We start from the raw sequence: 26,941 nt of genomic DNA, 5'->3' as shown, positions 1-26,941 counted from the left end.
CGAAACCACCCCACTTACCTCTATACTATACGGGCACTGACCACTATCATTTCTAGCCTCCAACAAATATCTCATCACCCCTCCTCCCCTTCTGCCTTTCTTCTTCTTCTTCTTCTTCTTTCCTCAACATCATACCCATTGTTCAATCTTTACTCATTTCTAGATTTCCTGAGATTGCTTGTTCCTCAAGATGGTTCAGGTTGATCAAAAGGCCGTTCTCAGTAGGTCCCTACTCATTTCCCTCGTTATTTGCGATCTCCGGCGACGACCGGGCTACCCCGCCAAGCTTCATTTCCAGCTTAGATGCCAGCAATGACTCAGTCAATCGACTGTAGATGTATCTGAATGGCACTTGGAATGAATTGATAATAATTTTGCGTCAATTGAATTGCGTTTGAGCTCGAAGAATACACCAGCTAACGTGTTTTCACCATTAAGTCGTCATTGACGGTTGGGGTCTTCCCAGCGAGAAGTCCCCCAAGGAGGGCGATGCCATTGCCGCGGCTGAGACCCCCTACATGGATGGCTTCAAGGCTGCCGATTCCAAGACTGCCCAGGGCTACACCGAGCTCGAGGCTTCGTCGCTCGCTGTCGGTCTCCCGGAGGGTCTGATGGGCAACAGTGAGGTCGGTCACTTGAACATCGGTGCTGGCCGTGTCGTCTGGCAGGATGTAAGTCGCAACAAAATCAGCTCCCACGAGGTACGCAGGAATTGACGAGGCTGTTTCCCTACAGGTTGTCAGAATCGACCAGACCCTCAAGAAGGGTGAGCTCAACAAGGTCGACAAGATCGTTGAGTCCTTTACTCGCGCCAAGAACGGCAACGGCCGTCTGCACCTGCTCGGTCTCGTGTCCGACGGTGGTGTCGTAAGTTTTTTTCCTTGTCCCTTGGATTGGGCATATCATGATGAATTAATTTGGGTGACTGACCTTTATGAAATTACAGCACGCCCACATTAAGCACCTCATCGGTCTCCTCAAGGTCGCCAAGGAGATTGGCGTCCCCAAGGTCTTCATCCACTTCTTCGGTGATGGCCGTGACACCGACCCCAAGTCCGCCGCCGGCTACATGCAGCAGCTCTTGGACGCGACCAAGGAGATCGGCATTGGAGAGATTGCTACTGTTGTTGGCCGTTACTACATTATGGACCGTGACAAGCGCTGGGACCGTGTTGAGTTCGGTCTGAAGGGTATCGTCTCCGGCGAGGGTGAGGAGAGCTCCGACCCCGTTGCCACCATCGAGGAGCGCTACGCCAAGGGCGAGAACGACGAGTTCTTGAAGCCCATCATTGTCGGCGGCAAGGAGCGCCGCGTTCAGGGTATGTTTGATTGCTTCCATTTGCGCCGAATGAGTGTACTAAAGGCATTTCCCAACAGACGACGACACACTCTTCTTCTTCAACTACCGTTCTGACCGTGTCCGTGAGGTCACTCAGCTCCTTGGTGGTTTCGACACCTCCCCCAAGCCTGACTTCCCCTACCCCAAGAATGTCCAGCTCACCACCATGACCCGCTACAAGGGCGACTACCCCTACCCCGTTGCTTTTGAGCCGCAGGCCATGGGCAACGTGCTCGCTGAGTGGCTCGGCAAGCAGGACGTCAAGCAGTGCCACGTTGCCGAGACGGAGAAGTACGCTCACGTTACCTTCTTCTTCAACGGTGGTGTTGAGAAGCAGTTCCCTGGTGAGGACCGTGACATGATCCCCTCGCCCAGGGTTGCCACCTACGATCTCGACCCCAAGATGAGCGCTGCCGGTGTCGGCGAGAAGGTCTGCGAGCGCATGGCCGAGCACAAGTGGGAGTTCATCATGAACAACTTTGCTCCTCCCGACATGGTTGGCCACACTGGTGTCTACGAGGCCGCCATCAAGGGTGTCACCGCTACCGACAAGGCCATTGGCGAGATTTACGAGCAGTGCAAGAAGGAGGGCTACGTTCTCTTCATCACTGCCGACCATGGGTGAGTTCTTCCTTTTTTTTTTTTTTTTCCCCTCCCCTTTTACTCTCGAATGGTGTTTCTGACAGACTCTTAGTAACGCCGAGGAAATGATCAACGACATTGGCAAGCCCAAGACCTCGCACACCACCAACAAGGTTCCCTTGGTCATGGCCAACGCTCCCGCCGGCTGGTCGCTGAAGAAGTCCGACGGTGTCCTTGGTGACGTTGCTCCGACTCTCCTTGCTGCCATGGGTCTTGAGCAGCCCAAGGAGATGACTGGCAAGAGCCTGCTGGTCAAGTCTTAGACCACTAGATTCTCCATCTAACCTGTGTCATGACGATGATGATGATACCTATATGAATTGAAATTTTTCCCTTTTTTTCCCCCCCTACCTGATCATTTGTTACTCTACACTTCTCGTATATTCTTATTTCTCTTCCTCTCCTCAAACCTTGATGGCTAGACGATTTTGCGGCATGTGCTTTTTTTGCACACGTTTTTGATTCGTCTTCGTTTCTCCAAGAAAAAGATTGTACCTTGCTTGGATTTGCTTTTTTCTTTTTCTATTCCAAAGAAGAGTCTTGCAGTCGTCCTCTAGTAGATCGGATCAGGCGAATATTGTTTTGTCGAATCCTTGAATCCTTGGGACTTGACTCAGACTCAATTCCTGGGAGAAGAAAAGACGGGCTTTTGGTATCTTGAATTTGGATTGGAATAGAGGGCTTGAATCAACGGATTGCCGATAGACGTGGCCGTATCAGGTGTCCTTTTTTTATATCGATTTGCTCCCCTGGCCTCTTGGTGATGAACGAAGAGAGGGGATTAAAAAAGAGATTGGGGTTGGGTTTGCATGGTGTGCGGTATGTTATGGGGTGGTGTTGTCGGCTGTGAAGCGTCGGAGTTGAGGAGATGGTGTTGCGGATGGGCGGATGATGATGAGCATACTGTGATGAAGAGAAGAACCTTTTAAACAAGAGCAAGAAGAAGATAAAGAAGCGTGAAGAAAATAAAATAATAGATTGTTTCTTTTTACATGTTCTTGTTCCTGGCTAGTGCTCTGTACATTTTGTCTTCAAAGTGAAAGCCGAGTGACTCAATAATGGTGGATGATATTTGCAATGTGGTCTGTCCAGGCTAGATTATTTCCTGCTTCATGCTATACAACGCGGGTTATGCCGTGCCATGGCTGCACATAATCCCTACCTACCTTAGCTAAGGCCTCGGGGCGGAGCATTAATATAAGGGAAGTTACGAAGTGTCTTACACAATGACAAAAGAGTATATTGGATTGAATACACTCTTACGATACCGTGGTAGTGCTGGGTCCGGCCTCTCTCTCTCTCTCTCTCTCTGTGTGTGTGTGTGTATGTTCCTCGCTCTGCCTCACATATTCACATACACAAAGAAATACACTCATGCATGCATGCATAGCACGGTGTAATGACTGAACAACAAAATAGCGTACCATACTGTACTGTACTAGATTGTATTGGATTGCATTGGATTGTATTGGATTAACACTGGAATAACAAGACTATTTACTCATTGTATCAGACTATAGAGCATAAAGCACAATAATAGCGCGCGCTGATGCGTATGTATTTAATATCAACCCGTACGTACAGAAAGAAGTATAAAAAAAGGTAGAGGTTTTTGCAAAGAGAAACGTTTTTACATTTTTTCTGGAGGTGTAAAGTGGACAAAGTAGTATTTAGGAAGAGAGGCATTTTTTATGTAGGTGTTATGTATGATAAAAGAATATATGACTGAAGAGTAAAACAAAGAGGTTGAGGTAAGGAAAGAAGAAAAAAGAAAAAAAGGATAAAATAAGGAAAAATCAAGAAAGGAAAGGAAAGAAAAGGAAAAAGGGAAAAAGGCTAAAAACGCTGTGATGGAGGAATAGTTGTCAGGCTAAGCGTATGATTAAGGGTATAAGATTAGTTTGTAGTCTGTGCGAAGAGTTAAAAAAGAAAAAGAGGAAAAGAGAAAAGGTTAAGAGGGGATATTAGAGAGGGACCAAAAAACAGAAAAGAAAAGACAAGAAAAGAAAAGAAAAAAGAGATGAAACTCTGCAAGATAGAGACGGGAAAAAAAGACGCAGCTTGATTATGTAGAGAAGACGAGACGACTAAAGAAATGCAGAAAAGGAGGAAACAGAGATGAGAATAGGAAATTAGCTTTGGACAGTAGGTGGAGATTAGAGGAAAGGAAAAGGAAAAGGAAAAGAAGGTAGAGAGAGTAGAGACACGAAAGGGAAGGGAAGTGGGGAAAGGCAAGTAAAAGGAAAGAAGAGGAGTAAAAGACAACAGACGAAAAAGAAAGGTGAAGAAGAAGAGAAGAAAAGTACTGAATGAAATGGACTGATTAATGGAATGAGATCAAGCGGACAAACGGACAAGGGACAAAGGGACGAAGACGAAAAGATGAAGAGACAAATAGACAAGACACGAGACAAGTTGCCAATCTACCAGCACTTGAGCCGCTTCCAAAAGGAGCGTTTGGCGCGTTTGGCCTCTTCGGCTTCCCTGCGCTCGAAATAATCCCGCGAGAGGTAGCCAGTGCCCGAGCCGGTACCATAGCCGCTGCCATAGCCGGCGGAAGAGGTGCTGCCAGCGGCATTTCTAGGGCCGGGAGGGCCGGTGCCGGTTTCAGTGCCTGCAGAGTGTTGGTACGATTGTTGTTGCGAATGAAGGTATTGCGAGAGGGATTGATATTGCATACCTGCTTGACCTTCATCGTCATGCTGAGAATGTTGAGGGTGCTGATTATGCTCCCGGGCGTACTGCTCAGGATAGCGATCTTGCAAATGCTGCTGAGAAGCATGATCATCCTGGGAACGACCGTAGACTTGCTCCTGGTCATGTGCATCTTGCTGAGCCTGTTGATCGGCCATATATCGCTCTTGCAAGTATTCCTGGGAGGGAGGAACCCGAGGTGACCGAAAGAGTTTCTTGCCGGTGTTGGCTTTGGCCTTGAGCTTCTGTCTGAGCGACGAGGCATTGGCATTATTGGTGCTGGGTCCAGGCTGCGACGAGGAGGAAGAGGCAAAAGGTTCACTGTCTGCCGGCCGCACTGGACTGTAAATATTGATGTGATTGCGCGCATAGCCCTGAGGGTCTCTGCGGGCTTGCATCACCGCGCGGATAATATCTGCCGTATTTGTTAGTTTCAATTGTGAAGCAATAGAGGGGAGAAGGCCTAATGGAGGGAGGGTTTTAGACAACGTACGGGCAAAAGCCTCTTCGATGTTAATCATGTCTCGCGCACTGGTTTCCATAAAGTCGCATCCGTGCTCACGGGCCCAATGCTGAGCAGACTCCGCGCCGACACGGCGTTGCGTTTCGAGGTCGCACTTATTTCCAACAATAAGCTTGACTGGGGGAACCCCGCCGGTAGAGTCCCGGTGATCCGCCTCAATATCGACGAGGGGAATAAACTCATCAAGAGCTTCAAGAGATTGTTCGTTGGTAATGTCGTATACAAGAAGAAAGGCGTCAGAGGACTGAAGACTGGAAGAGGTCCAGAGCCCACGGTATTCTTCCTGTCCGGCGGTGTCGGTAATAGACAGCAAAATGGTACGGTTGTCAATGGTGCGAGTCACTGAGTATGAGTCCTCTTGATTGGAAGCGAAGAATCAGTCAAGTGAATAAAGCAGACAGCATGGACAAAAGGAAAAACAAAGACGGAACGAGGGTCAATCCTTTGCTTGTAAGAGAAGTATTGAACAAGGAGGGATTTCTTTGGTTCCAGGGTGAATGAAGCAAGACTACGAGTAGCTGGAAGGCCATGCAACCTACCAATAGTGGGGTCATATCTGTGAGATGATTAGCTTGAGTGAGATCAATGAGAAGAAAACTGTGAATGCCTACTCTTGAGTCCAAGCCCGGCGGACAAGGCGGAGCGTGATGGAGGATTTTCCTTTTGCAGCATTAGCATGTGTCAGATTGCATGATGTTGCTCAACAAACAATGACGGGGCGGAATTGAATGGGACAAGTTTGCAAAGTCAGAGAAACTCCATCAAACCACACAGACAGGGCACTTGAGAAACAATTAACGTGAGAGGTCAGGAACGTAGAAAAATCATACCGCATCCACCGTCACCACAGACAGTGATGGAGATGCTCTCAGCAGCATCCATTTGGGTAAAGAGCGTGAAGGTGGTCAAAGGAGTGACACTTGAGAGAATAAGAGAGAGACACAAGAGATTGTAGATGAAAGAGTGAAGAAAAATTCAGGATGAGATCAGGACTTGTTTGTTTTGACGCTAAAAATGAGAGCAGTGAATGATCTGAGGCTCAATCTAGAACGCGATATAAACACGCAAAAGGAGGGTGAATATCATCTGGCATTATGTACCCGCTCCCGCGGTTCTTTAATAGAACATTATATGCAAAGAATGAATTCTGCTAGATATATGCAAAAAAATAAGACAAGAATATACAAGAACAAAGAAATTCAGAACGCAACGATAAGTTTTCTGCACTGATTGTAATGAATGACACGGGATGTTGATTGGTTTGTCCCCGGGGCGGAGTTGATCGGAACTTTTTCTGCCACAATCTTCCGCCTTTGGGCCGTAGAAACACCAAATTTAATTATTTTGGCAACAGAAAAAACCACATTACGGTCTCTTGTCCCACAATCATACAGTGCTTGAGAATCTTATTGATAGACCATTTAATTTATCGCAGCTTATCCCTCACCATGGCGCCAGCCACTGCAAACCCTCCCATGACAACGGAGCAGCCCGACCCCGAAATGGCGGTGCAAATGATTCTATTGGCAGCAGCGCATCACGATCGCGAGACATTACGAACTCTTCTCCGACACGGTTCAGCAAACGTCCAGGATCCCGAGACAGGCGCTACGCCTCTGCACTGCGCGATTGCAGCATGCGCGCCGGAAAATTTGGCAGCAGGCGAAGAAGAGTCAAAAACCGAGCCGAAGAAGAACGAGCCAGAGCCACAAGGAGAGGAAGAAACTGAATTGGAAAAAGCCCAAAAGACCATTCGCTTGTTGTTACAAAATGGTGCTATCTGGAATGACCTTGACAATAACAATGAGACACCGGGATGTCTTGCGCTTCGACTAGGGCTCAAAGACATGTACGAGATGATTGTTGATGCCGGTGTACGAGCAGAGTTACTGCTCAACAGGCTGGACGATTACGAAGAACTTGGCGATGAAGACGAGGAAGAAGAAGAGGAGGAGGAGGAGGAAGATGTAGAGCACCAGGATGACGAGACCAAGGGCGAGAACGACGCTACAGAGTCCAAAACTCCGGAGCAAGAAACTACACAAGCTGCTCCTGCAGCTGAATCATCCGAGGCTACAGTAGACCTCAACAGCGAAGCATATCTGCAATCCAACCTCTCATTCACCTCCGACCGGATCCTGGACGAGGACAAGAATGGCGTCATGATGTCCTGGGAAACGGACATTATGAAACGATCTGCCGAACTCTTACTCCCCGGTCCTGGCCTGCGCGTGCTCAACGTCGGCCACGGAATGGGTATCATTGACGAACTCTTCCAATCCCACAAACCATCAGAGCATCACATTATTGAGGCGCACCCGGCTGTGCTCGAAAAATTGCGCAAGGAGGGATGGTACGAGAAGCCAGGAGTCACGATACACGAAGGCAAATGGCAGGATATACTCCCGAAAATGATTGAGGAGGGCGTCATGCTGGATGCAATTTACTTTGACACATTTGCCGAGGATTACAAGGCGCTCAGGGAATTCTTTACGGAATATGTTATTGGTGTCCTGGACCCACAAGGCGGCGTGGATGGAAGTGGTGGCCGCTGGAGCTTTTTCAATGGCCTTGGTGCGGATAGGCAGGTTTGCTATGATGTTTATACAAAGGTACGTCATTCTTTGTCTTTCCTTTCTCACCCACCTTTTTTTTCCCTTCCTTGAGCTACATGATTTGGGTGGTTTGACATTAATATAAGGTTCATTCTCTAGGTCGTTGAGATGGACATTTTCGAAGCAGGCTTCGATACGGAATGGGAAGATCTGGCTGTGCCGGATCTTGACCAAGCTGGCGAGTGGGATGGTGTTCGGAGACGGTATTGGGCGCTGAAGACATACCGGCTGCCTATTTGTAAATTTATGGGATAGACATTCATTTGTCTCTTTTTTAACTGCGATATTAGCAACCCCCAGAAAGATGAGGGGGACAGAGAAAAGCTATATTCGAAGAAGCAAACTTGGGGAAATTTTGGCTCAGATAAAAAACTATTTAAAGTACGTCTGCAAAACCGAATGGGGATATCCAGCGCAAGGAAACGAGCAGGAAAAATATAAAACGCTTTCTATATATTTTGGGTTATTGATTTGCCTTCTGCTTTTGCTGTTCCTTGTTTGGCCGCGCCTGGTCCTGGTCTTGCGCCTGCGCCTTCACCTTACCCTTATCCTGCAACTGCTTGCCCTCCTCTTTTCTCCCTTCATCTCCATTTTCATCTTCCTCATCTTCCTCCTTTTCTTCCTCATCCTCTTCGTCTTTATCATCCTCATCCTCGTCCTCTTCCCCATCCTCTTTCTCATCCTCATCCTCGTCCTCCTCATCCTCTTCTTCTTCACTTTCATCTTCACTTTCATCCTCTTCGTCGGTCCACCAGTCTTCCAGCAAATCGTTGCTCTCGTAACTGTGCGCATCCAGAACCTTTTTAGCCGACTCCGCTCCCGTGACAGGCAGGCGCTCTACTCCGCCCTTTCCTAGATTCGGATCCAGCAATCCAATCTGTAATAACACACTGGCTTGATCCCAATATACATGCTCATGATATAGCTTCCCGCCACGAATACACACAATACTGACGATCGCAATCTCAACATGTTTATTCGTGGGCGGTACTTCGGGCAGCATCCAGGGCATTTCTTCTGTATGATCGAATAAGAGGACCATTTCGTCGACTATTCTATCGACGCCCGTGGTGCGCGAGACGAGACGGAACTTGAGCGATGGTGGATTATCCTGCACGAAGAAATCCCGGTAAAAGCGCAATAAGTCGTCGGTCCCGATCCCGCCGGTCATGGTGGGAACGTGGTTAACGTATGCGTCAGGAACCATAGCAGCTACGGTAGATGAGGCATCCTTTTGGCGGAATTCATCTACAATGTGCCCGGAAAATTAGAGAAATATGAATTGCAGAGCTGAGTAAATTGGACATGTTCAAGGAACAAGACTTCATGAAGGCAAAAGAAACTCCAAAGAAAGAAGGGCCCCTCAAGAGATCAAAGATAACAAAGGGAGTCAAATCCAAATATTCAAGGGCAAGAGGGAAACTTACTGTTTAGGTGGCCTTCCCAGACACGCTCGAGATCAACCTCAATCTTGAATCCTTTCCGGATTTGACCCAGAGTCCTACTCCATGCCAGACTTGCCGAAACAGCGTCGAATTGAGGCTTGTTATGTTCTGCAAACCCATTCTGCACATGATAATACGTGTAGGATTTGCAATTGGTCACAGGCGGGTGCGGATTGGTAAGATGGATGAGCACAGGGAGACTGGGCGGATAGTTGGCATTTTTGGGCGGGAGAACCGGCGGATAATACGCAATCAGGGAGTTTAGCTTTGGCATGGGCTTGAGGTGTACTTGTAATGCATCTGCAGCGGCTACTCCAAATACTAATTGTAGCCATCGTATACATTTTCGCTGTTAGCAGCGTGCATCTTTTTGTTCTTTATTTTGCGATTTGTATGACGGTCCAGCACATTATTTAGCAACCGCAGCAAAACAACGTAAAAATGGATGGAAGTAAAAAAAAAGCAAAAAAGGAGAAAAGAATTGTCAGAGTCAAGAAGGAGCATTACCGACTAATGAATAGGTCTCTCCCAACTCCAAATCGTCTCCCAGAGCCTTCAACTCATTGGCATACTCTTTCCCTCCGCCCTCGTACGGTAGATATATGACGTCATAGCCCTCTTCCTCGAGGTGGTCCATCAACGTCTGGTCAAAGTCCTCCTCGGTAGCATCGGCGGCAATTACAAGCTTCGGGGGCATCTTGTTGAAACTGAGGAATCCTGAAATGGCAGCTGGTCGGACAGGAAGAGTTGTGGACTGCGCCATAGAACCTGTTTGATTCGCCCGGGCTGGAGACTGGGAAGTGGAGGTTGGAGCATGTGGAGTTGGGAGAGGCGGGACAATTGATTGGCCCAAATCTTGTTGTTTATCGATAAGCTTTCAACAAATGGTTACCCGGACATTTCAATTTCCCCGCTGCCAAATTTGCGAGTACGCTCGACGCGGTATAGTAATATCGAGTAATTGTCGCCTTGAATCCACTACATCGAGCAGACTATTTTGAAACTAATATATACAAAAATTAATATTTACTTCTTGAAATTGGGTTGAACAGTTTAAGCTATATTACATATAATACAAATATCATGGCGCCTCCCTCTCAGCTTTCCATCAAGACCTCTGCTGTCCTCCGCCTCGTTAAGGAAGAAGCAAGCTACCACAAAGAGCTCGAGCAGCAGCAGTCGAGAGTAGAGAAGCTCAAGTCTCAATCCAGCAATGACGAGAATGCAGAGTATCAGATCAAGCAGGAGGTAAATTTCTTTTTATGCTTATTCCCCCAATCTGTCAAGGAGGGAAGTGCTGATGCCGCACAGCTCAAAGCGATCGAGGAGACAAAGGCCGTATTCCCTTCGTTGAAGAAGCGCATTGCAGAGGCAGTTGATCAATTAGACAAGCAGCTGGTATGTCGACTTACGAGTGAAGCTTGAAAAGGCGAATCAACATGAATATTTTCATCGGACACAAGCTGATATCGCGGCCGTTTTACAGGAGTCTGAGAAAGAATCTGGCGAGTCGAGCCCCGTCGAGGATATCAACAAAGCAAAGGAAGCCATTGCAGAAGCTCGCGTGAGCATCCGGGAAGTTGCTTAAATGATGTCGGCTCTAATTTATGATTTCAAACCAAAATAAAAGAAAGAAAGCAAATGAAATGATATTACAGAGCAGATATATGTTTTCCAATCCCTCGCGTCGCTATGATATACGCCTTACGCCACCAATCTTTGATACGCCGATGAATCTTTATCTTCAGATTCTCCTTTCCTCTCTGCTTTCCCCCTTCTCATCACGTCATATCCATCCTATCCCCCGAATTTCCCTGGACATTGGTTTGCTTGTCCGGCGCTCCGTTTGGAAGTGTCCCAGAAGGAGCAGGCGTAGCAGGTGCTCCATTTTCTGTGATTTGGATCTGCGGCGTCGCTGTTCCTCCCGTAGTCTGCCCCTGATCCGCCATACTGACATCCTCTGTCTCCTGAGACTCTTGCATCTGAGCGTCCCGATCCCGATCAGTTGAAGGGGCACGACTACTTCCCCTCAGCGGCGCCTGACCAGGTGGGCTATGTTTATCCATAATCAATGCAGCGGGCGTCAAGCCTTCTCCATCTTGCGGCAGCGGAGTAAGCCCTTCGGCGTCGGGCTTGGGCGTGCCCACCGCACTGCTTCCTTCACCTTTTTGGGCGCCCACCTCCCCTTCCTCTCCTTCTTCTTGGTCTTCCATGCCTTCTCTTCTCTCTGCTTCTTCTTTCTCGTCCCTAATCATGCGTCTCAGCTGCATACCCTCCTCAATGATACGACCAAATTGCTCTCTTCGCTCCGCCCACGTCTGCGCATACTCGCGAGACTCTCGCTCCAGCTCAGCAATCTCGGCATTAAGTTTCGCAATGTTCGCATGCTGATCTTCTCTGGGCCGTAGCATGCGGTTACTCGTTATTTTCTCAGTGAGATCGTCGTAGGTTTTCCGCAGCGCAAGCGTTTTCTGCGCTTCTTCCAGCTGTTGGCGTAGCTCGGCCGTATTCTCTTTCACGGCTTGCGCAGTGGCCAGAATCTTCAGCTTCTCCTTTGCATAGCGCTCGCGCTCTTGCGCATTACTCGTAAGAAGAAATTGGGTCCGAATTATGCTGCTTTCGAATGCGGTAAAGTCTAATAGGACATCTTCTCGCCATTGACGGCGCTCTTCAAGTTGATTCTGTTTTTCCCGTTCCTGCGACGCCGCAGCCTCATCGGCTGCTGAGGCGTCTGGTGGCGGAGTGAGTGGAAATTTTGGCGGATTGTAAATTAGAGAATTGGGTGTTAGGAGACGTTTGGTTATTCGTTTGTATGGCTTCTCTTCGACGTTGAGAAGACGCGATTTATGGAGGCCATCTGTTTAAGTTGGGCACCGGGTTGTCAGCAAAATTGAGATCAAAAAATGAGGTCCAAGCATCGGCATACCTTCATCAGCCTGATCAAGCAGGGAATAGTCAGACATTATTGACTTGCGAAGGAGGGGTCTTCCCTGAACTGTATCAAGAAAAATAATAGCAAACCAATGGAAGAAGTGTCCCTCGGTCCAAATGCCTAGAAGACGGACATTATTGCCAAAGGTTGCCATCAAGGTCGCCCAAGTCGGCCGTATCGAATCTCCGGGTCATGCGTGCATAGCAACAATCAGTAACCGTACGGTACGTAATTGAATGTGAATGAGCTATCAAGTCTTGAGCATCCTGTTTACCTTTCAAACTCGTTCGCACCGAATTTTTGTTATGAAAAGTATTTGATCAGCACATATAGATTTTGCGCGGGTTCTTTGTCTCTTCATTTCAAGTCATTGGCTTAACCGCTTCTTTCATCATATCCCTTTCACGTGGGCGCCGATCACAGTCGAGCATACATAAAGACCAGCTGGGCGACTACTAGTTGATCTCAAGACTCGACTTCACCATTGCATTACCCCTTGACATATACTGTCGTTTTCTTCAGTTATTTGGGTAGATGGCTATGTCAGCGTGAATTCCACCTAGAATACCCTATTCTTATCCAGCACTTCACTACGTATCGCAATGCCTGCGGTAAGCTTATACCAGCTCGCCCGAAAGGCCTGCGTAAGAAACATTAATTGTAAGATGTTGTTCCCATACAGGAAGATTGCACGTGCTAACAGAATAAACTATACAGCTATACAAGATATCGGGGACATTCCATACGAATTGATTAGACCGGTTCTCATCAAGCTAGAGAACCCCGCGCAACTGGTATGGGCATTACGAATCTCCCGAGCATATCCTCCGAAAGAACGATTCCTGGCTTATAATTTATTTCTCAGCGCTCCATTGAAGAAAACTCTCCACAAATCTGTGGACACGACGCGGAGATATGGATGGAATTCATCAAGCGGGACGTTCCGCAATGGGAATCGAAACTCCATGAGCCCAAGAATCCAAAGAACTGGTATAAAGTCTACAAAGTAAGTTTTGCGTCCTCAAATAATTGTGGAGCATTCCTTTTCTCTCATCGCTAGCAAGATTACTAACGAATATGTAGAAATTACGAGACGAAAGCCAGGCTGAAGTCGAAAAAGATGCGGAAATGCTCAAAGCAGCTTTCGACGGCCTCAAGTCCGAAAAGGCCAAGCATACATCACGCGTGGTCGATCCTTCGTCGGTCCCCAGGCTACCGCGCGACAGGGGCATGCGTGTCGAAGGTGGCAGGGCAAAAGGCCCGGGTACTGTTCGAACTGGGAATCAATCACTTTTGAGCTTCGGCACAGGATCACGCACAAAAACAAACACTGGAAAGAGCGTTATGGAAAAGGCTCGTCGAGAAGCGCGCGAAATGTCGCTATTCAGTGTCCGCAAAAGTGTCCTCGCGACTCCGACCCACAGACTATCGGATAAAGCGACGCAAGTGAGGCACGTGCCGCGTGGGATGTTGGACGAGCATCGCCGGCCAACGACGCCTAGATACAATGACCCTTCAACTGCATCCGATGCTAAACCTGCTATGATCTATGCCCCACGTAGAGGCAGCGTTGCTCGATCGGGGGCGTCTGCTGGCGGCACGGGCATGACAAGTGAAGAGCGGGAGCGGAGATTAAGGGCTGTGGCGCAGGGAAAGCCCATCGAGAGTTCTGGCCCGCCTTCCGGCTCTGTGATATCTGCAAGCAACGTGAAGCCTTCCAGCGCTCTAGGAAACACTACGCGTCCATCTGACTCACGGCCTACCTTTCCGAGCTCTGCATACAAGGCACCACCTATTAGACCACCACCTCGTCCGCAAGGAGAGCCCATCGAGAGGAAGAGACCCTCCGTGAACCCCTTTATGCCAGCCAAAAAGCGTAGGCCTGCGTAAATGATTTGGCGATTCATATTGCATAGGTTTTAGGATAAGAGTCAGATGTTGCATTTATTCTGCCTATACCATGGCGTTTATGGATTTAGAGTTGAAAGGGAATACAATGCTGTTGGTTCGGCTTCTAGGAGTTGTCAAACACCCCATGAACATATCTCTTAAGCGTATAATTTGCAGACAACGTGTGGAAAACCCATTGATTTCCGAAGAGCATCAGTTCTTTTCATAGATTTTCACGGAAACTAATTCGAAATATGTATTGAAGAGACCGCGTGGTCAACCATATGTAGCCGAGAACGTAATGATGCAATCTCAACAACTCGCTGTAGCATAGGCTCCATCGCCAGTTGCTCGCTGCCACAGAAATGAAATAATGATATTCGTGGTCTCATCAACCCAAACGCCTTGGAAGACCCAGAGCCATAGCTAACTTATGGCGTCAGTTGAGCGGTCATGCTAGAATAGCCGAAACAGCACATGTGGATGCTAAGCCATGAGAACAAAATGGATATCATGAAGCTTTACTGGCCGCCACGGAGAGCGAGCACCAAGTGCAGCGTAGCGCCACCCTCAAGACCATACTCCTCTACAGTTTTATCATCCATCCTGAAATGCACGAGGACAAAGTCAGTTTTTGAACATGTAAACGTTCGTAAAGTATTTGCGGTACGCAAGGGGATAATGAGCTCTGACGCAGCCGCCAAACGGCCCGGAGTAGGTTAAGAACATAAAAATCTGAAGAGGCTGATAAACGCACATTTGTTTTCCGCCATAGATAAGTCGCTGTTGGACTGGGGGAATGCCCTCTTGCTCCTCGACCTTCTCCTTGACGTATGAGACCTATTGACGTGACAGATGCTAGGTCAGCCTGCTGTTATCAATTATAAAGCGCCGTCTGGCAGTTTCGCTGGTCGTACAGCAAAATGGGAGATGAAACCAGATAAGCCAGAATGCGAATATGATTTATTCTCGAGCTTGACATGCGAGAAACGGATCTGAAACCGAAGGTTTGGAAGAGTGGGATTCATTCGTACCTTGTGAGTCTTTTCGATGTCGTCAATGGCAATCTCTTTGCCGGTGAGGGTGCGAACGCTGTGAATTGTAAACGTATAATGTTAGCCTAACCCATGCTAGTTGCCTTTGTAAACTTCCGGGCTACTAGTAAACATTCTCATTGGCATAAGGAGCTTGGAGCAATCCCTCACAGATGCTCCACGAGCTCATCAGAGCTCGACCCCACGTACCCCGCCATGAGAAGCTCCTAGAGCAATCCGATGCCTGGATAAAGCTTGGAATATGACAAATGGAAAGAAAATGGGTTTTGGAATGAACTTACTTAAGGCGCATCTTGACAGGCTCGGGGGAAGGAGGAACTGGAAGCTTAGAGGTCTCGGGTTGTATTCCGGGCTCTTCGGCTGCTGGCACGGTCAAGTTATTCGTGACTAGATTGACGGCGGACTCTGAGCGAATACGCTGAGACCCTTGGCGACGGCGGAGGTGGCTCCTGCGGTGCACCGAAACACGACTGCCCATCTTGATAGATTAGCCGAGGTTCAGTGATGTTGATGCGGCAGGGTCAATCAAGCCAAGTACGCAGTTCGTTGGAGGCGAAGATCTGGCACAGAGTTGAGGAAGCTTGCCATAATGCAAAAAGGAGATCAAAGCGGCTGATCTCGAGTGAATGTGGGCGCTAATGGCCAGTACATCTTTCAATGACTCGAGTTTTATTAGATAGCTGGTCAACCCTTGTGATTGTAAAAGCTGCTCAATGCAGAGACCATCCAGCTCTCATTCAGCTCCTCTAAGTTTGATATACACCATATTACGTGCCATTGTAGCAGGTCAACAGCTGATGTAGTATACTAAATAAATATTCCAAATATCCCCCTGTAAGAACTATGCGTGATAAAATACCTGAGACCTAATTTAATACATGGAGGAGAAATCCTTTTGCTAAAGATTGGAGATTCTGCGCAACGCTGAAATTTCAACACCGTGAAGAAGGTGCAAGAAGAACATATTTTTTTAAACCCCACGATTGATTTATTTCTTCGCATTTGTAGCCTTTGACACATCATTGACGTTGAGGCCCAACACATCCGAATCAAGGTAGAGCTTGTTCCGGCCACCAGCCTCCTGGAGAATGCTGGCAATGGCGCGAGCGTTCTCGATCCGCTTAAGGTCGACGTATGTCGTGGAGTGCTTAATCGCATCTCCAATGAGTTGTGCTGAACGAGCCTCACCCTGGGCACGGACAACCATGGCTTGCTTCTCTTGCCGTGCCTTGTCAACCAGGAAGGCAGCACGCTGAGCTTCTTGTTGTGCCACCTGCTTTGCCTCGACGGCAGCAGTGAACTCAGGGGAGAAAGCGAGGTGCTTTACGATCTAGTTAGCAATTTATAACAGCATGGGAATTAGGTCCTCAACATACAGTGAGCGAAACGTCGTCCAACATGATGTTGAACCGGGCAGCTCTTCGGACGAGGTTGTCCCTCACGAGCCGACTAACACTTTCTCGCTGCGTAATCAATTGGCTAGCATTGAATTGCGCCACGACGCTCTTCAGCACTTCGTTGACGATAGAAGGAAGCACTCTTTCATCGTAGTCTGTGCCTAGGGTCCGGTAAATCTGAGGCAGAGCATCGACTCGCGGCCTTGACAACACACGGCAGGTAATGTTGACCATCTGCAGATCTTTCGTGCCAGTAAGGGAGGCAACATTGCGAGGCTTTGCACGAACATCATAGGTAATGGGGGTTTCGAACCATGGGATGCGGAAATGCGTTCCTAAATTGCATCAGTTGGAGGACTTTTGTAAGCATGAAAAGAAAAGGACCTACCCTCATTGTAAATCTCCTTCTTGACACCCCCTGCTCTTGTGTACTTAATAGCACGGTGACCACCATCGACTGTGTCAAACTGTTGTCAGCATTGCTATTCAACTTTGGAAGACCCACGCGCCGCCACGGGAGGGATAGCTCATGAGAGCTCCTAGTTCCCTCGAGATCGTACATACCGTTGAACAAGGCATTGTTTGCAACAACCACGGCACCACCAAGGAGAACCAATCCACCAATTCCAGCGAAAAAGCTCTTGGGAGGACCGCCTCCAAATCCACGCTTGCCTTGCTGTTGAGCAGTCTGCAAGGTCTGCTGGAGCTTCGCCCAAGTCTCACGAGGATCTCTCGCCATCGTTTTTCACAGTGGAGGCTCAACAGCCACAGGTACCAAACTTCTTGGTTTATTCGACTGTCGTCTTATGACCGCGCCGTTGATCGAGGAGGAAGTATCGAGTTTGATGACTTGTGAGGTGCTTGCGGGCGATGGAGAAGGCATCATTACTGCGAATGGTATCACTAGTCTATTTTGCCCCGGTCGGCTAAGTCACCAATCACAGCGTATCGCTCCCGCGAAGCTCTGGGGTTGCTTTACAATTGGCATCAATGCGTCGATTCAGCCTTTGAGGATTGTTTTATAGGGCGCCAGCTCCTTTTAGAACCTTATACATCCCGCTTAAACGCTGTACAGGCCTTCATTTCGAAGGCTTCTGAGTCTCTCAAGAACCCTTTGTAGGCATCATGCCTCTTGATAAAGAAAAGGCCGGAAGGGTCATCTTTATTGGCAACATACCATATGGTAATTCGACATTTGAATGTCTTCTCTACACTGAGCACTAACTTTGAAAGGGTTGAGCGAGGAACAAATCATTCATACATTCAGCACTGTCGGTCAGGTCTTGGGATTCAGATTGATTCATGACAAAGACACCGGCCAGCCAAAAGGCTTTGGATTCGCCGAGTTCTCCGACGCGGATGCCGCCGCTTCGGCCGTTCGCAACCTCAATGACTACGAAATAATGGGTCGCAAGTTGAGGGTGGACTTTTCACGGCCGGATGGACAGGATGACGATGCGGCTCCCGCAGGATATACTCCTCAATTCCCACCAATCCCCAACGGTGCGAGTCTATCCGGACCTCCCCCGCCTCCTCCACAGACCGCCATCCTTCCCCCACTACCGCCTGGAGTAGATCTCGCACCGAACCTCACTTGCCCTGATGCTATTTCGAGAACTCTTTCAACGCTTCCGCCGACTCAGCTACTGGACATTCTCACTCAGATGAAGTCACTTGTCATGGCCGATCCTACCAAGGCGACGGAGCTACTTAAACAGGCACCCCAGTTGAGCTACGCCATTTTCCAAGCTCTACTTCTCATGGGCCTTGTGGATACGCAAGCACTTGCATCAGTTGTGGAGCAGCCTCCAGCGCAGCAGTCTACCCCCCAACCTGTTCAAGCTGCTCAGTTCCCGCCCCCACCGCCTGTGCCTCAGTTTCCTGGAGCCCAGCAGTTTCAGCCTTTTCCCCAAAGCTATTCGCCTTTCCCGCCGGTGTCTGGTCCAGCACAGGTCGCTACTCCGCCCTTGCAAAATCAGGCGTTTCCGCCACCCCCACCTGCTCTAGCCGCATTTCCACCTGAGCAGAAGGCTTTGATACAGCAGGTTTTGTCAATGACGCCAGATCAACTCCAGGCATTGCCTCCTCTTGAACGTGCTCAGATCATGCAGCTACGACAACAACTGATGGGCGTGCCCAGTTGAACTGGGTTTTCTGAGAGCATAACGGTCATAGTCATTTCCTTTCTCGCTTTATTCTACCAATGGGGCTCTCCAGGGATTCTCGATTATCCGCGCCTTCCTTCCATTTTCTTATCCGGACATCAGCATTACTTTAATTAGGCGTTGTAACGGGGCGCTGGATTCATTTAATCGGTCGTGGTACATTCAGCATGCATTCGAAAAGGGTGAATTCCGGAATTTTTGAAGTTCGGGCACATAAATGTGAATAGATCTCCTATGAGGTCACGCCATTGAGCTATATCAGTTTTAAAATGGTTTGGGCATTTGTCGCCCTCTTTAAGAGTTGCTTTAAACCAATTTTTATTTTTATTTTTATTTATTTTTTCAATGTTTGAGAAACTTTTTGCTTGCGGTATTTTTATATCAGATGCGCCATTTTGAAGCTTCTTACAAAGCTCAAACACTATGTTTATCATATTATAAAACAAGCTTCCCTCATCACTTAGAAAAAAACCCCGTCTTGAGACGCCATCTTATTTCTTGCAAAAGTGTCATTTCGTTTTCTCTTTGCGATGATTTTTCAAACGAGTCGATATCAACGTTGCAGAATGTCCGCAATGCCGGCAAGGGATAAAGTCATTATCGTTGTGATTGGAGGGGTTACCTGAAGGGTAAGTCATTTGGTACGCGTGGTCTGTTCACTTACCGATGCAAGTCATCCTCCAATGAAAACACCATTGAAGGACGATGCAGGCGAGACGACCTTTCACGAAGCTGGTGAAATGATGATGAGCATCCATTCGACTAAATTTGCGTCGAGCCGTGACCAGCAGCAGCATTTCAGCTGCGTACAACTCAGGATCCGAGAGGCGGCTCGGACCGTGGTTGGCTACATTCGAGTCAATCTCCGTTGGCGTCCCAGCCTCCACCTGCTCCCTCCCCGGCTAGTGACCCGATCGCCTTCACCGACTCACCCTTCACCCAACCACAACACAGCATGGGGGAAACCTCACTACCACGCCCCCCATGCACTTCTTGCCGCTTTCTTTTCCCTTTTGCCTTCGATCGATCTCTTCATCGCCAACCACTCTTCCTTTCATTTTTGCATGAACTTTTCTAAAGTTTCCAAAATCTTTGACGATTTTATGATTTGGCTTTGCATATACCCTCACTGTATTTGAGCATGACGATTGACGAATCTCCATTCGCGCATACATGACTTGATGTTGTTTACCCTTTTTGTGTATCATGTCGCAGCTCGCTCATGATTTGCAATAGACATGATCATTAGCGCTCAGAGATTTCCGTCACGATACACGCTTATGCCTTTTCATGTCTACTCATCACTTTAATTCATAATTTTATTTATCTGCAAGTATGTGGAGTCGATTGCTAGGAAGGTCTCCCTCAAGTAGGTCATTGCGCGACCGGGACGAAGAGATCTCGCAAGTCGGCAAGCGTTCGACACATTCATCCTCGAGACATCGCTCCGGATCCGTTGTCTCCTCGCCCTCTGCATATAAACCATCTCGCAGTGATGATCGCGGCCATAGTCGATCAGCCTCTGCCACTGTCCCACGATCGCGATCTAGCTATTATTCGCCAGAATCTCCATCAATTGCCTCTTACGCAACCGCTCCGAGCAATCGTGTTGACCGAGAGACCCGACGCGACAGGTCCTCTTCTGGCCTCTCGAAGAATACGTCGCGAATTGAGTCTCGCGGTGGATCTTATTATGCAGTAAGAAGTGCCAAGAGCGGACGGCGCTCGGAGCGTTCTCCAAGCCGCGAGCGGAGACAGCATCGACGTGAACGTTCAAGAAGTCCGGCTCGAATACAGGAGTTGCAGTGGCAGAGCCGAGATAGACTTAAAAGAGGGCTAGGAGAGGATGACAGGGAACGCGGTATGAGCAGCATTGACTATGCCGAGAGCCGCGCACCTAATGCAGCGGGCTACGAATACATGACTGCGTACGAGGAACCAGCGGTGACCTCGTCGCCTGCTCAACAGAGCATTCCAGCTCCAAGTACACATACGTATTCACAATTATCATCGCATATAACCGACCAATTTCCTGGACAAGACCCCGCTCAATATGCCGCGCCCTATCGACCGCCGCTCAGTTTCGCCGAAGGTGGACCAGGTCTTGCGGCTGATTACTATGGTGATCATGGAGAATCTGTTGCTGAGCAGCCTGGTGTGAGACCACAGCCGCCCTCACTCATTGTTGGCGCCCAGCCTCACCTTCAGGCGGCATCCCCGTTGAGTGCGCCGCCTATAGAACCATCCGCTCTGGGAGGGGTCGGTGCTGCAGCAGATTTTTTCAATGACGGCGCCAATCTTCAAAGCTTGCGGCCAACGTCTTCAACGCCAGTATCGTCAAGCAACAGGCCGACAAGGCCATCCAAACCGACCCCTCCGAGTATGTCTGGCAGCGCAGCAGCCGCTCTGACAGGGAGCGCCGGATATGCCGCATCCAACCTTGCGCATTCTGCTAGCCATCACGCTGGGAGCAGTTCATTCAACGACGAAGTTTCCTATTCTCAAGGGCCAGCGCCGCCAAATATGTATTCCACAGTCTCCTCTGCCCCACCTGGTGCCAGTCCTACTGTCCATCATTCGTCATCCGCACCCGCGATCCCCACCCTAGGCGCCGCGGCGGCTGGAGCGGCCACAGGGTACTATCTGGGCCATCATTCATCACACAGTCACGGTAACTCTCAGTCTGGGATGAACGCCGCCGGCTATACCTCGACCTCGCAGCCATCGCAATCACAACCTGTCTATTCCGTCCCGGACGCTCAACGTCCTTCAAAACCTCCGCGGCCGGGACAGCTTTCATACGCGGCTACTACGCCGATTTATGGCAGTACCGCTCTTGGAATGGCAGGGTCTGCCGGTTCTGGAAATGTCGCATTGAACGGCTATAGCCATGGCGCAATGGCATTGCAGACTCGGCGAAAGGGGCCGTTGGAAAAGTTTGTAGAGTTCTGGAAGGACAGGGAGGGAGTTGCGCAGTATGAGGAATATACCGAATACATCGGTGTATGCAAAGATTGTTTTGAGCCTGGAACAACTGCCAGAGATGCTCCACGCAAGCATCACTACCGCAGACGGAAATCCAATGATCGGCCTGGGAGCCGCGGAAAGGTGGACAAAGAGAGGCGTTACGGATTATCCGATAGCGAACAATCACGGAGGGGGAAAAAATCTTCTCTGGCCGCTGGACTTGCTGGTTATGGGCTCGGCCAAGCGAGTCAGACTTTTGCAAAGCAAAAGCGGGGTTTTGAGGATACTTATAGTGTGAGATCAGGAAAGAGAACAGAGTCTGCAGCATTTCCCTCCAGTGACAGCCGCTATGGGTCTCAGCCAAGGCGGGATTCATCCCAATCCTATGGTTTTTATGCCCCTATCGGTAGTAACTCCCCTCAGAGACATCGCTCACGGAGCAGGTCCCCAGATCGGAGAAATAGAGTTTTGCAGTCCGGCGTTGCTGCAGACTTTCCTCCCTCGGTTCCCGGAGCCTTCGACAGCAATGATTCCTCTTATCCCACATCGCGCCGAGAGTACGTGCGATCAAACCGCCAAAGCCCTTCCCGTATGTCTGGTCTTGCGTCTTTGTTTGGCCTTGCAAGCTCCAAAGCCTCTCGAAACAGGCGTCATCGATCTCCCACGCCGGATTCAAAGTATCTTAAGAAGTCCCAAGCTGCAGGAATCGTTGAAGGATCGGTCACTAAACCCTTCTCGCGCCCAGGGCGCTCCAGAAAATCAAAAAGTTTCTTCAATTTTGGAAATTCATCATCATCGTCCTCGGCGTCTTCTTCCTCAGCAGACATGGGTCTGGCATATGGTGGCGGACTTTCAAAAAGTTCGAGACAAGGCCCACGTCATGCTAACAAAGCGTTTAATGATGATGCTGCAATGATTGGGCTCGGCGTAGCTGCAGCTTCAGTGCTCTCTAAGCGAGGAAAGAAGAACAAAGCAGATACTCGCGGTGACGTTCCTCGGAAAGGCAGTCAATTGTCTTCGTCGGATGACGCATGGGAATCCGTGTCCGAGGCGGAATCCTCCAGCGTCAGCTCGGCTCTTGCATTCGGTGGGGCCTCGGATTCCGGTAGTAACGGGCCTCGTCGCCATCGGAAGTCTTCTGATTCAGAGCGGTCTGGAATTTCAAATTGGAAGTGGATGTTTGGTGGTAAAAGACGGACGCCTTCTTCTGCATCTGTTGACCGTCCTGCCCAACGTCCTCCAAAAGCGGGTCCGATCGAACTTCGGGACAGTGCAAATTCGCCAACGGCTCCACCTCTCAATTATCGTCAGGGTGCTGTACCCAGTTATAATGCAAGAGTGCCAGATATGCAATATGTGGTACCTGTTCCAACTTCGGATCCATCGAGATTCGATGTTAGGCGGAGCGACTCAGTTATCTCTTCTCAAACAGTGAACCGAAGCGCGCGCCCCGAGCCTGTACCAATCCAGCATACTCAGCCAATTGTAGCTGTCGCACCAGAAAAGCTGTCCAATTTCGTTGAATCCACTTTGCAGGGCTCTACATATGAAGCACCAGAGTCTGCAACGACTGCGCCAACTATTCACAGGAAACCATACGTCGAATATCGAGCGACCGGCACAGAAAATCGAGAGCGAAGAACGCCGGTTGACCCATTTCAATACCTGGTACAAGACTCTGTTCCTGTTGAAAACGATCAGGAAGTCAAAGTTCCAACAACTCGACGTAGACGAGCTTCGTCGCCTACGTTTGGATCCACAGACAGAGATCTGGCCTCCGGACAACGGGCAGGAGTCGCTTCTTATAGCGACTTTCAGCCAAGAAGGGTAAAACCGGAAAGCAGAAAGCCTTCTCTGCAACGCTTCCAAAATAATGAGAAATCGCAGGGACGGAGGCAGAGCAGTGCAACGACAAGGACAAATGAGGTATTTGCAGCCCCTTTGGATGATGGAAACCCTCAGATTGTGGAGATTCGTCCCGGCAGGCAGAATGAACCACGGCACTCGAGCTCTGATACTCCTGTTTCAGTGAATGCAGCTCCTTCAAACCCTGGCCCATTCGTTTCATCAAAAGAAAACGAGTCCTCATCCGACTCCAGGAGCCATGGGCAACCGCAGGTGGAACTTGAACAATTCAGACCCGAAGCATCCCCTGAAGGCGAATCGCCTAGGAGCGAATACGCTCGTTCAAGCCGTCATCCAGGGGATTACGTTCCGGATTATCACCCACTCTCGGATCGCGAAGCGCAAGCTTACGTAGATTCAGTCATGGATAAGTACAATGAGGAGCCACAACCAGTGGCAGCATATTTCGCACCGCCGGAGCTGCTGTCTAGGAAGTCAGACTCTCCTCAATCCCCTGATCCAAACGGCGACTCCAATGTTACTTCATCTCGGGTGCCGCAGATTGTAACCATAGCTCCCCCTGTCGATCATGAAAATGACAACGATGCGTTACAACATGCCCAATTTGCTGGAAGCTATCCCTACGGCGCTTTGCCTTGGATTGTCCCTAGGTTGAATTTGATCGAACCTTCTCCTCCTCCGAGCACCATCGGTTCAACGAGGGATGACAGATCAGCGCCTATCTCTCCAGTAGAGACGAAACCAAACAGTTCAACTGGTCCTGAGAAGTCATCGGAATCCAGGGTCAGCTGGGGAGATCTACAGACGAAAGAATACATTGTAGAATCCTCGGAGGAGGAACCGCAGAAGGATGATGGCGATTACCATGGACATTCATCTAACCAGTCTACGGACGAGAGCCCTGAAATTCATGCACACGAGTATGAAAGCCATCCAGTACCAGAATCGTCTTCTTCTGGCGACCTTCCTCAACACGTCCCCGGAGCTTTCGGCGAAGATGTTGAATTTGCTGCAACTGTTGCTGCTGGACTAGAAGATAGCGGGTTCGATCCTGCTATCGTCATTGATGACAATAATTTTAGACACCGCAAATCCCCCCCAGCATCGCATGACTTTCGGTTCTACCATGCTCCTTACGCGGAGACTGTGACAGACCTTGGCCTTGACTCTCCAGGTACTGAAGGAGCTCCGCCAAGAGTCGGTTATGTTGAGGGAGAGGTGGAAACACCTGGCACCGTCACCCCTGTAGAAACCAAGATGCATCCCAAAGAAATTTCGCGATCCCCCTCTCCAACCGAGGAAGAAAGAGCCGGCTCATCTGCGCGGCAGCTTGGAGCTGAGAGGGAGGGGGATGAATTTGATCGTGACTCGGATCGTGATTCTTCGGATCCTGAGCGTAAAGTTCGCGAAATAAGGCCGGACGTGTCCACTTCATCGGACAAAGGCGCTTTCGAACCCGGTATCGAGTCTCAAATCTTTGAGAACGAGAAAGCTCAAAGACATCGAAATAGAAACGCTCAAGAATTCGAGGCACAAATTAGTGATTCCCCTGTTTACGAAACTCGTTCAGAAGTTGGAAAGCCGCCATCAAATTCGAAAGGCTCGACAAGCCTAAGACGCCGTAGCTGGGGCCCTGAAACTCAAACAGCTAAATCGCAGCGCTCAAGATCACAAGATTCGAGCCCTAGAGAGTTGGGACGCTCGAACGAAAGGTTCGATGATACCCCAGGCTTTGACATGCAAATAGGGACTCGGAGATCTAGTAGCTCTGACATTGGTGTCAACCCTCGGAGCAGCGGTTCGCAATCTATCGTCTCCATTCCTAGCAATGCATTTGACGATGTGGAAGAATTGGCGGACGTGAAGCGGCCCAGGAAGACCAAGAGAGCTAGTAGCCGTTTCGGGCATAGAGTTCCTGGCTCTCCGCTAAGATCGGAACTTGCATTTCGAGATGATTCGTCTGGCAGCGAGCAAGACGCCGGGGAGCCTAATGACCTGGTGCGAGACGCTGTTGTTGATGATACCGAGTTTACAGCGCAAGTGCCGTTGCCTCACGAACTCGACGAGGACGCTGAAGAGCTCTCAGGCTCCACTGTAAGAGAGCCCGAGGCGGACGTTGCTAGTGCAGTATTTAAGAGACGAGGATCTTTTTCGTCGTGGGGAGAAGCGCAAGACCAACCTTTCGAGGCTCCGGAAGAGGACAAGTTTTATGGGTGGAGTGATGAGGAGCTTTCGAAACCACGGAAGCGGAGTTCCCATCGTAGCCGCTCTCGTGGCAAGATGGAGGATGAATCAAGACTGGACGGAAGTAGATCTTCCAGAGCTAGTGAGAGGCCGGATTCCTCAGCATCCGTACATCGCTCCAGGTCGCGTGGCTCAAATCTTGAAGAGAGCAGCGAACGGACACATAGAAAGAGACGCTCACGACGATCAAGCGACGTCTTCGGCTCACCGAAACCACTTACTCGGTCAATGTCAATGTCTGAAACGGAACACAGGGGTCATGATGACTCTCACGGGTCCAAGCGAAAATCGAAGCGCTCAAGTTTAGATTACAATGATCTCGCTTCTGTCACATCGTTACCGGCAAGACTAGATGATGACAAGGGCAGTAAACGGGAGAAGAGGGGGGGGCTTTTCTCTTTCCTCACTGGAAGGCGCTCAGTGGACTCGCTGCCCGCTCTCGAACGATCACGAGAAATCCGTAGCGAGGAGTTGAAGCCAAAGAGCAAGCGGGGATCAAAAGAAGAAGAAATTGGCCGTGATCCCTACGATATTGGTGATGATGCCGCCCGCTCCGCGACCAGTCTTCCCGAGTTGAGCCAGAAGCCCTCCCTTGAAGAGGAAAGCCGGGAGTCAAGCAGTGCCAGTGGGAAAAAGAAGAAGAAGAAAAAGCACCGCCATAGTAGCGACATAGGTACAGGTACGACCACCTCCCAAAAGCAGGCTTCCAAGGTATTTAGACAGCCTCCTTTTCCTCGGATCTTCCGTTATCGCATAGGCACATCGCTAACATTATTCCAGGAACAAAATCCTCTAGGCGCTGAATTGCCGCTAGGAGGGATGAATAAAGGAAAATTTTCAGACATTGATGTCAACGAACTTCCTTCCTTGCCAGGTAGCCTTGCGTCGTCACCTGCCCCTGTCGTAGATCAATCTCTTGCCCTCTATTCTGAAGATGAGCCTGTACCACAGCCGACCTCTACCCCAGTAGACCATGAAGCCCTCCCTGAAACATTGCCACACCAAGTCGCTGAAGGAGGACAGCCTCCACCCGCATCCTCTCCTAGCAGAGAAATCCAAACCGCATTAGTTGCGGACGCGCAACGTGAAGAGGAACAAATCTTCCCTTCTTTACCTGCGAGCAGGAGCACATCTCCCATAGCGGTTGGCAGTGTGAAGGACCTCCCT

The 26,941-nt window shown here is 49.4% G+C and overlaps 11 protein-coding genes across 11 annotated transcripts; 6 read left to right on the top strand and 5 right to left on the bottom strand.

Moving 5' to 3' along the window:
- Positions 1-190: 190 nt before the first annotated feature.
- On the top strand, positions 191-2,244 carry L228DRAFT_252724 (phosphoglycerate mutase, 2,3-bisphosphoglycerate-independent; the record flags this gene model as incomplete). The annotated part of the gene is made up of 6 exons (XM_018333710.1): positions 191-221; positions 439-671; positions 736-867; positions 947-1,319; positions 1,378-1,960; positions 2,034-2,244. The coding sequence occupies 6 exons, from the start codon at positions 191-193 to the stop codon at positions 2,242-2,244; spliced, it is 1,563 nt and encodes a 520-aa protein (XP_018190090.1).
- A 1,871-nt stretch (positions 2,245-4,115) lies between these two features.
- L228DRAFT_245489 (ras-domain-containing protein) lies at positions 4,116-6,294 on the bottom strand. Its single transcript, XM_018332172.1, has 6 exons — positions 6,029-6,294; positions 5,810-5,858; positions 5,738-5,754; positions 5,169-5,555; positions 4,662-5,090; positions 4,116-4,595 (listed from the first exon to the last, which is right to left on the bottom strand). The coding sequence occupies exons 1-6, from the start codon at positions 6,078-6,080 to the stop codon at positions 4,405-4,407; spliced, it is 1,125 nt and encodes a 374-aa protein (XP_018190089.1). The 5' UTR covers positions 6,081-6,294; the 3' UTR covers positions 4,116-4,404.
- Positions 6,295-6,566: 272 nt separating this feature from the next.
- Positions 6,567-8,244, top strand: L228DRAFT_281597 (arginine N-methyltransferase 2). Its single transcript, XM_018335904.1, has 2 exons — positions 6,567-7,810; positions 7,913-8,244. The coding sequence occupies exons 1-2, from the start codon at positions 6,647-6,649 to the stop codon at positions 8,066-8,068; spliced, it is 1,320 nt and encodes a 439-aa protein (XP_018190088.1). The 5' UTR covers positions 6,567-6,646; the 3' UTR covers positions 8,069-8,244.
- L228DRAFT_245487 (NTF2-like protein) lies at positions 8,171-10,037 on the bottom strand. The gene is made up of 3 exons (XM_018332171.1): positions 9,766-10,037; positions 9,241-9,579; positions 8,171-9,061 (listed from the first exon to the last, which is right to left on the bottom strand). The coding sequence occupies exons 1-3, from the start codon at positions 10,019-10,021 to the stop codon at positions 8,277-8,279; spliced, it is 1,380 nt and encodes a 459-aa protein (XP_018190087.1). The 5' UTR covers positions 10,022-10,037; the 3' UTR covers positions 8,171-8,276.
- A 177-nt stretch (positions 10,038-10,214) lies between these two features.
- Positions 10,215-10,925, top strand: L228DRAFT_259736 (tubulin binding cofactor A). Its single transcript, XM_018334189.1, has 3 exons — positions 10,215-10,506; positions 10,570-10,656; positions 10,745-10,925. Exons 1-3 carry the CDS (start codon positions 10,342-10,344, stop codon positions 10,844-10,846), a joined length of 354 nt encoding a protein of 117 aa, XP_018190086.1. The 5' UTR covers positions 10,215-10,341; the 3' UTR covers positions 10,847-10,925.
- On the bottom strand, positions 10,756-12,273 carry L228DRAFT_259735 (hypothetical protein). Its single transcript, XM_018334188.1, has 2 exons — positions 12,185-12,273; positions 10,756-12,115 (listed from the first exon to the last, which is right to left on the bottom strand). The coding sequence occupies exons 1-2, from the start codon at positions 12,219-12,221 to the stop codon at positions 11,040-11,042; spliced, it is 1,113 nt and encodes a 370-aa protein (XP_018190085.1). The 5' UTR covers positions 12,222-12,273; the 3' UTR covers positions 10,756-11,039.
- Positions 12,274-12,575: 302 nt separating this feature from the next.
- On the top strand, positions 12,576-14,323 carry L228DRAFT_281593 (hypothetical protein). The gene is made up of 4 exons (XM_018335903.1): positions 12,576-12,850; positions 12,908-12,984; positions 13,056-13,196; positions 13,274-14,323. Exons 1-4 carry the CDS (start codon positions 12,793-12,795, stop codon positions 14,078-14,080), a joined length of 1,083 nt encoding a protein of 360 aa, XP_018190084.1. The 5' UTR covers positions 12,576-12,792; the 3' UTR covers positions 14,081-14,323.
- L228DRAFT_218984 (putative NEDD8-like protein) lies at positions 14,154-15,519 on the bottom strand. The gene is made up of 4 exons (XM_018330202.1): positions 15,417-15,519; positions 15,115-15,172; positions 14,838-14,920; positions 14,154-14,686 (listed from the first exon to the last, which is right to left on the bottom strand). Exons 1-4 carry the CDS (start codon positions 15,425-15,427, stop codon positions 14,602-14,604), a joined length of 237 nt encoding a protein of 78 aa, XP_018190083.1. The 5' UTR covers positions 15,428-15,519; the 3' UTR covers positions 14,154-14,601.
- Positions 15,520-15,763: 244 nt separating this feature from the next.
- Positions 15,764-17,394, bottom strand: L228DRAFT_281591 (prohibitin). The gene is made up of 4 exons (XM_018335902.1): positions 17,097-17,394; positions 16,921-16,989; positions 16,512-16,867; positions 15,764-16,456 (listed from the first exon to the last, which is right to left on the bottom strand). The coding sequence occupies exons 1-4, from the start codon at positions 17,269-17,271 to the stop codon at positions 16,124-16,126; spliced, it is 933 nt and encodes a 310-aa protein (XP_018190082.1). The 5' UTR covers positions 17,272-17,394; the 3' UTR covers positions 15,764-16,123.
- A 158-nt stretch (positions 17,395-17,552) lies between these two features.
- L228DRAFT_281590 (hypothetical protein) lies at positions 17,553-19,088 on the top strand. The gene is made up of 2 exons (XM_018335901.1): positions 17,553-17,715; positions 17,766-19,088. Exons 1-2 carry the CDS (start codon positions 17,658-17,660, stop codon positions 18,674-18,676), a joined length of 969 nt encoding a protein of 322 aa, XP_018190081.1. The 5' UTR covers positions 17,553-17,657; the 3' UTR covers positions 18,677-19,088.
- Positions 19,089-19,934: 846 nt separating this feature from the next.
- Positions 19,935-26,637, top strand: L228DRAFT_98549 (hypothetical protein). The gene is made up of 2 exons (XM_018337036.1): positions 19,935-26,453; positions 26,555-26,637. The coding sequence occupies exons 1-2, from the start codon at positions 20,033-20,035 to the stop codon at positions 26,575-26,577; spliced, it is 6,444 nt and encodes a 2,147-aa protein (XP_018190080.1). The 5' UTR covers positions 19,935-20,032; the 3' UTR covers positions 26,578-26,637.
- The last annotated feature ends 304 nt before the right edge of the window (positions 26,638-26,941 follow it).

This window comes from Xylona heveae, assembly GCF_001619985.1.
Source record: "Xylona heveae TC161 unplaced genomic scaffold L228scaffold_3, whole genome shotgun sequence".
Lineage (NCBI taxonomy): Eukaryota > Fungi > Ascomycota > Xylonomycetes > Xylonales > Xylonaceae > Xylona > Xylona heveae.
This window is presented reverse-complemented; position numbering and strand designations above follow the sequence as displayed.

Excerpts from the sequence above, each read along its gene's own strand:
- L228DRAFT_281593 (XM_018335903.1), top strand. The coding sequence starts at position 12,793 with ATGCCTGCGGTAAGCTTATACCAGCTCGCCCGAAAGGCCTGCGTAAGA. Across the intron at positions 12,851-12,907 it reads CTGCGTAAGAAACATTAATT|CTATACAAGATATCGGGGAC; the intron begins GTAAGATGTTGT and ends TAAACTATACAG. Across the intron at positions 12,985-13,055 it reads TAGAGAACCCCGCGCAACTG|CGCTCCATTGAAGAAAACTC; the intron begins GTATGGGCATTA and ends TTTATTTCTCAG.
- L228DRAFT_259735 (XM_018334188.1), bottom strand. The coding sequence starts at position 12,221 with ATGTCTGACTATTCCCTGCTTGATCAGGCTGATGAAG. Across the intron at positions 12,116-12,184 it reads GCTTGATCAGGCTGATGAAG|ATGGCCTCCATAAATCGCGT; the intron begins GTATGCCGATGC and ends CAACTTAAACAG.
- L228DRAFT_98549 (XM_018337036.1), top strand. The coding sequence starts at position 20,033 with ATGTGGAGTCGATTGCTAGGAAGGTCTCCCTCAAGTAGGTCATTGCGC. Across the intron at positions 26,454-26,554 it reads TAGTAGCGACATAGGTACAG|GAACAAAATCCTCTAGGCGC; the intron begins GTACGACCACCT and ends ACATTATTCCAG.
- L228DRAFT_281591 (XM_018335902.1), bottom strand. The coding sequence starts at position 17,271 with ATGGCGAGAGATCCTCGTGAGACTTGGGCGAAGCTCCAGCAGACCTTG. Across the intron at positions 16,990-17,096 it reads AAACAATGCCTTGTTCAACG|TCGATGGTGGTCACCGTGCT; the intron begins GTATGTACGATC and ends AGTTTGACACAG. Across the intron at positions 16,868-16,920 it reads GAAGGAGATTTACAATGAGG|GAACGCATTTCCGCATCCCA; the intron begins GTAGGTCCTTTT and ends GATGCAATTTAG.
- L228DRAFT_218984 (XM_018330202.1), bottom strand. Across the intron at positions 14,921-15,114 it reads ACATCGAAAAGACTCACAAG|GTCTCATACGTCAAGGAGAA; the intron begins GTACGAATGAAT and ends TCACGTCAATAG. Across the intron at positions 14,687-14,837 it reads ATCTATGGCGGAAAACAAAT|GATGGATGATAAAACTGTAG; the intron begins GTGCGTTTATCA and ends CGTGCATTTCAG.
- L228DRAFT_245487 (XM_018332171.1), bottom strand. The coding sequence starts at position 10,021 with ATGGCGCAGTCCACAACTCTTCCTGTCCGACCAGCTGCCATTTCAGGA. Across the intron at positions 9,580-9,765 it reads AGAGACCTATTCATTAGTCG|TATTTGGAGTAGCCGCTGCA; the intron begins GTAATGCTCCTT and ends GGCTACAATTAG. Across the intron at positions 9,062-9,240 it reads CTGGGAAGGCCACCTAAACA|ATGAATTCCGCCAAAAGGAT; the intron begins GTAAGTTTCCCT and ends GGCACATTGTAG.
- L228DRAFT_281597 (XM_018335904.1), top strand. The coding sequence starts at position 6,647 with ATGGCGCCAGCCACTGCAAACCCTCCCATGACAACGGAGCAGCCCGAC. Across the intron at positions 7,811-7,912 it reads GCTATGATGTTTATACAAAG|GTCGTTGAGATGGACATTTT; the intron begins GTACGTCATTCT and ends TTCATTCTCTAG.
- L228DRAFT_245489 (XM_018332172.1), bottom strand. The coding sequence starts at position 6,080 with ATGGATGCTGCTGAGAGCATCTCCATCACTGTCTGTGGTGACGGTGGA. Across the intron at positions 5,859-6,028 it reads CTGTGGTGACGGTGGATGCG|GAAAATCCTCCATCACGCTC; the intron begins GTATGATTTTTC and ends ATGCTGCAAAAG. Across the intron at positions 5,091-5,168 it reads CATCGAAGAGGCTTTTGCCC|ATATTATCCGCGCGGTGATG; the intron begins GTACGTTGTCTA and ends CAAATACGGCAG.
- L228DRAFT_281590 (XM_018335901.1), top strand. The coding sequence starts at position 17,658 with ATGCCTCTTGATAAAGAAAAGGCCGGAAGGGTCATCTTTATTGGCAAC. Across the intron at positions 17,716-17,765 it reads TATTGGCAACATACCATATG|GGTTGAGCGAGGAACAAATC; the intron begins GTAATTCGACAT and ends TAACTTTGAAAG.
- L228DRAFT_259736 (XM_018334189.1), top strand. The coding sequence starts at position 10,342 with ATGGCGCCTCCCTCTCAGCTTTCCATCAAGACCTCTGCTGTCCTCCGC. Across the intron at positions 10,507-10,569 it reads AGTATCAGATCAAGCAGGAG|CTCAAAGCGATCGAGGAGAC; the intron begins GTAAATTTCTTT and ends GATGCCGCACAG. Across the intron at positions 10,657-10,744 it reads ATCAATTAGACAAGCAGCTG|GAGTCTGAGAAAGAATCTGG; the intron begins GTATGTCGACTT and ends GCCGTTTTACAG.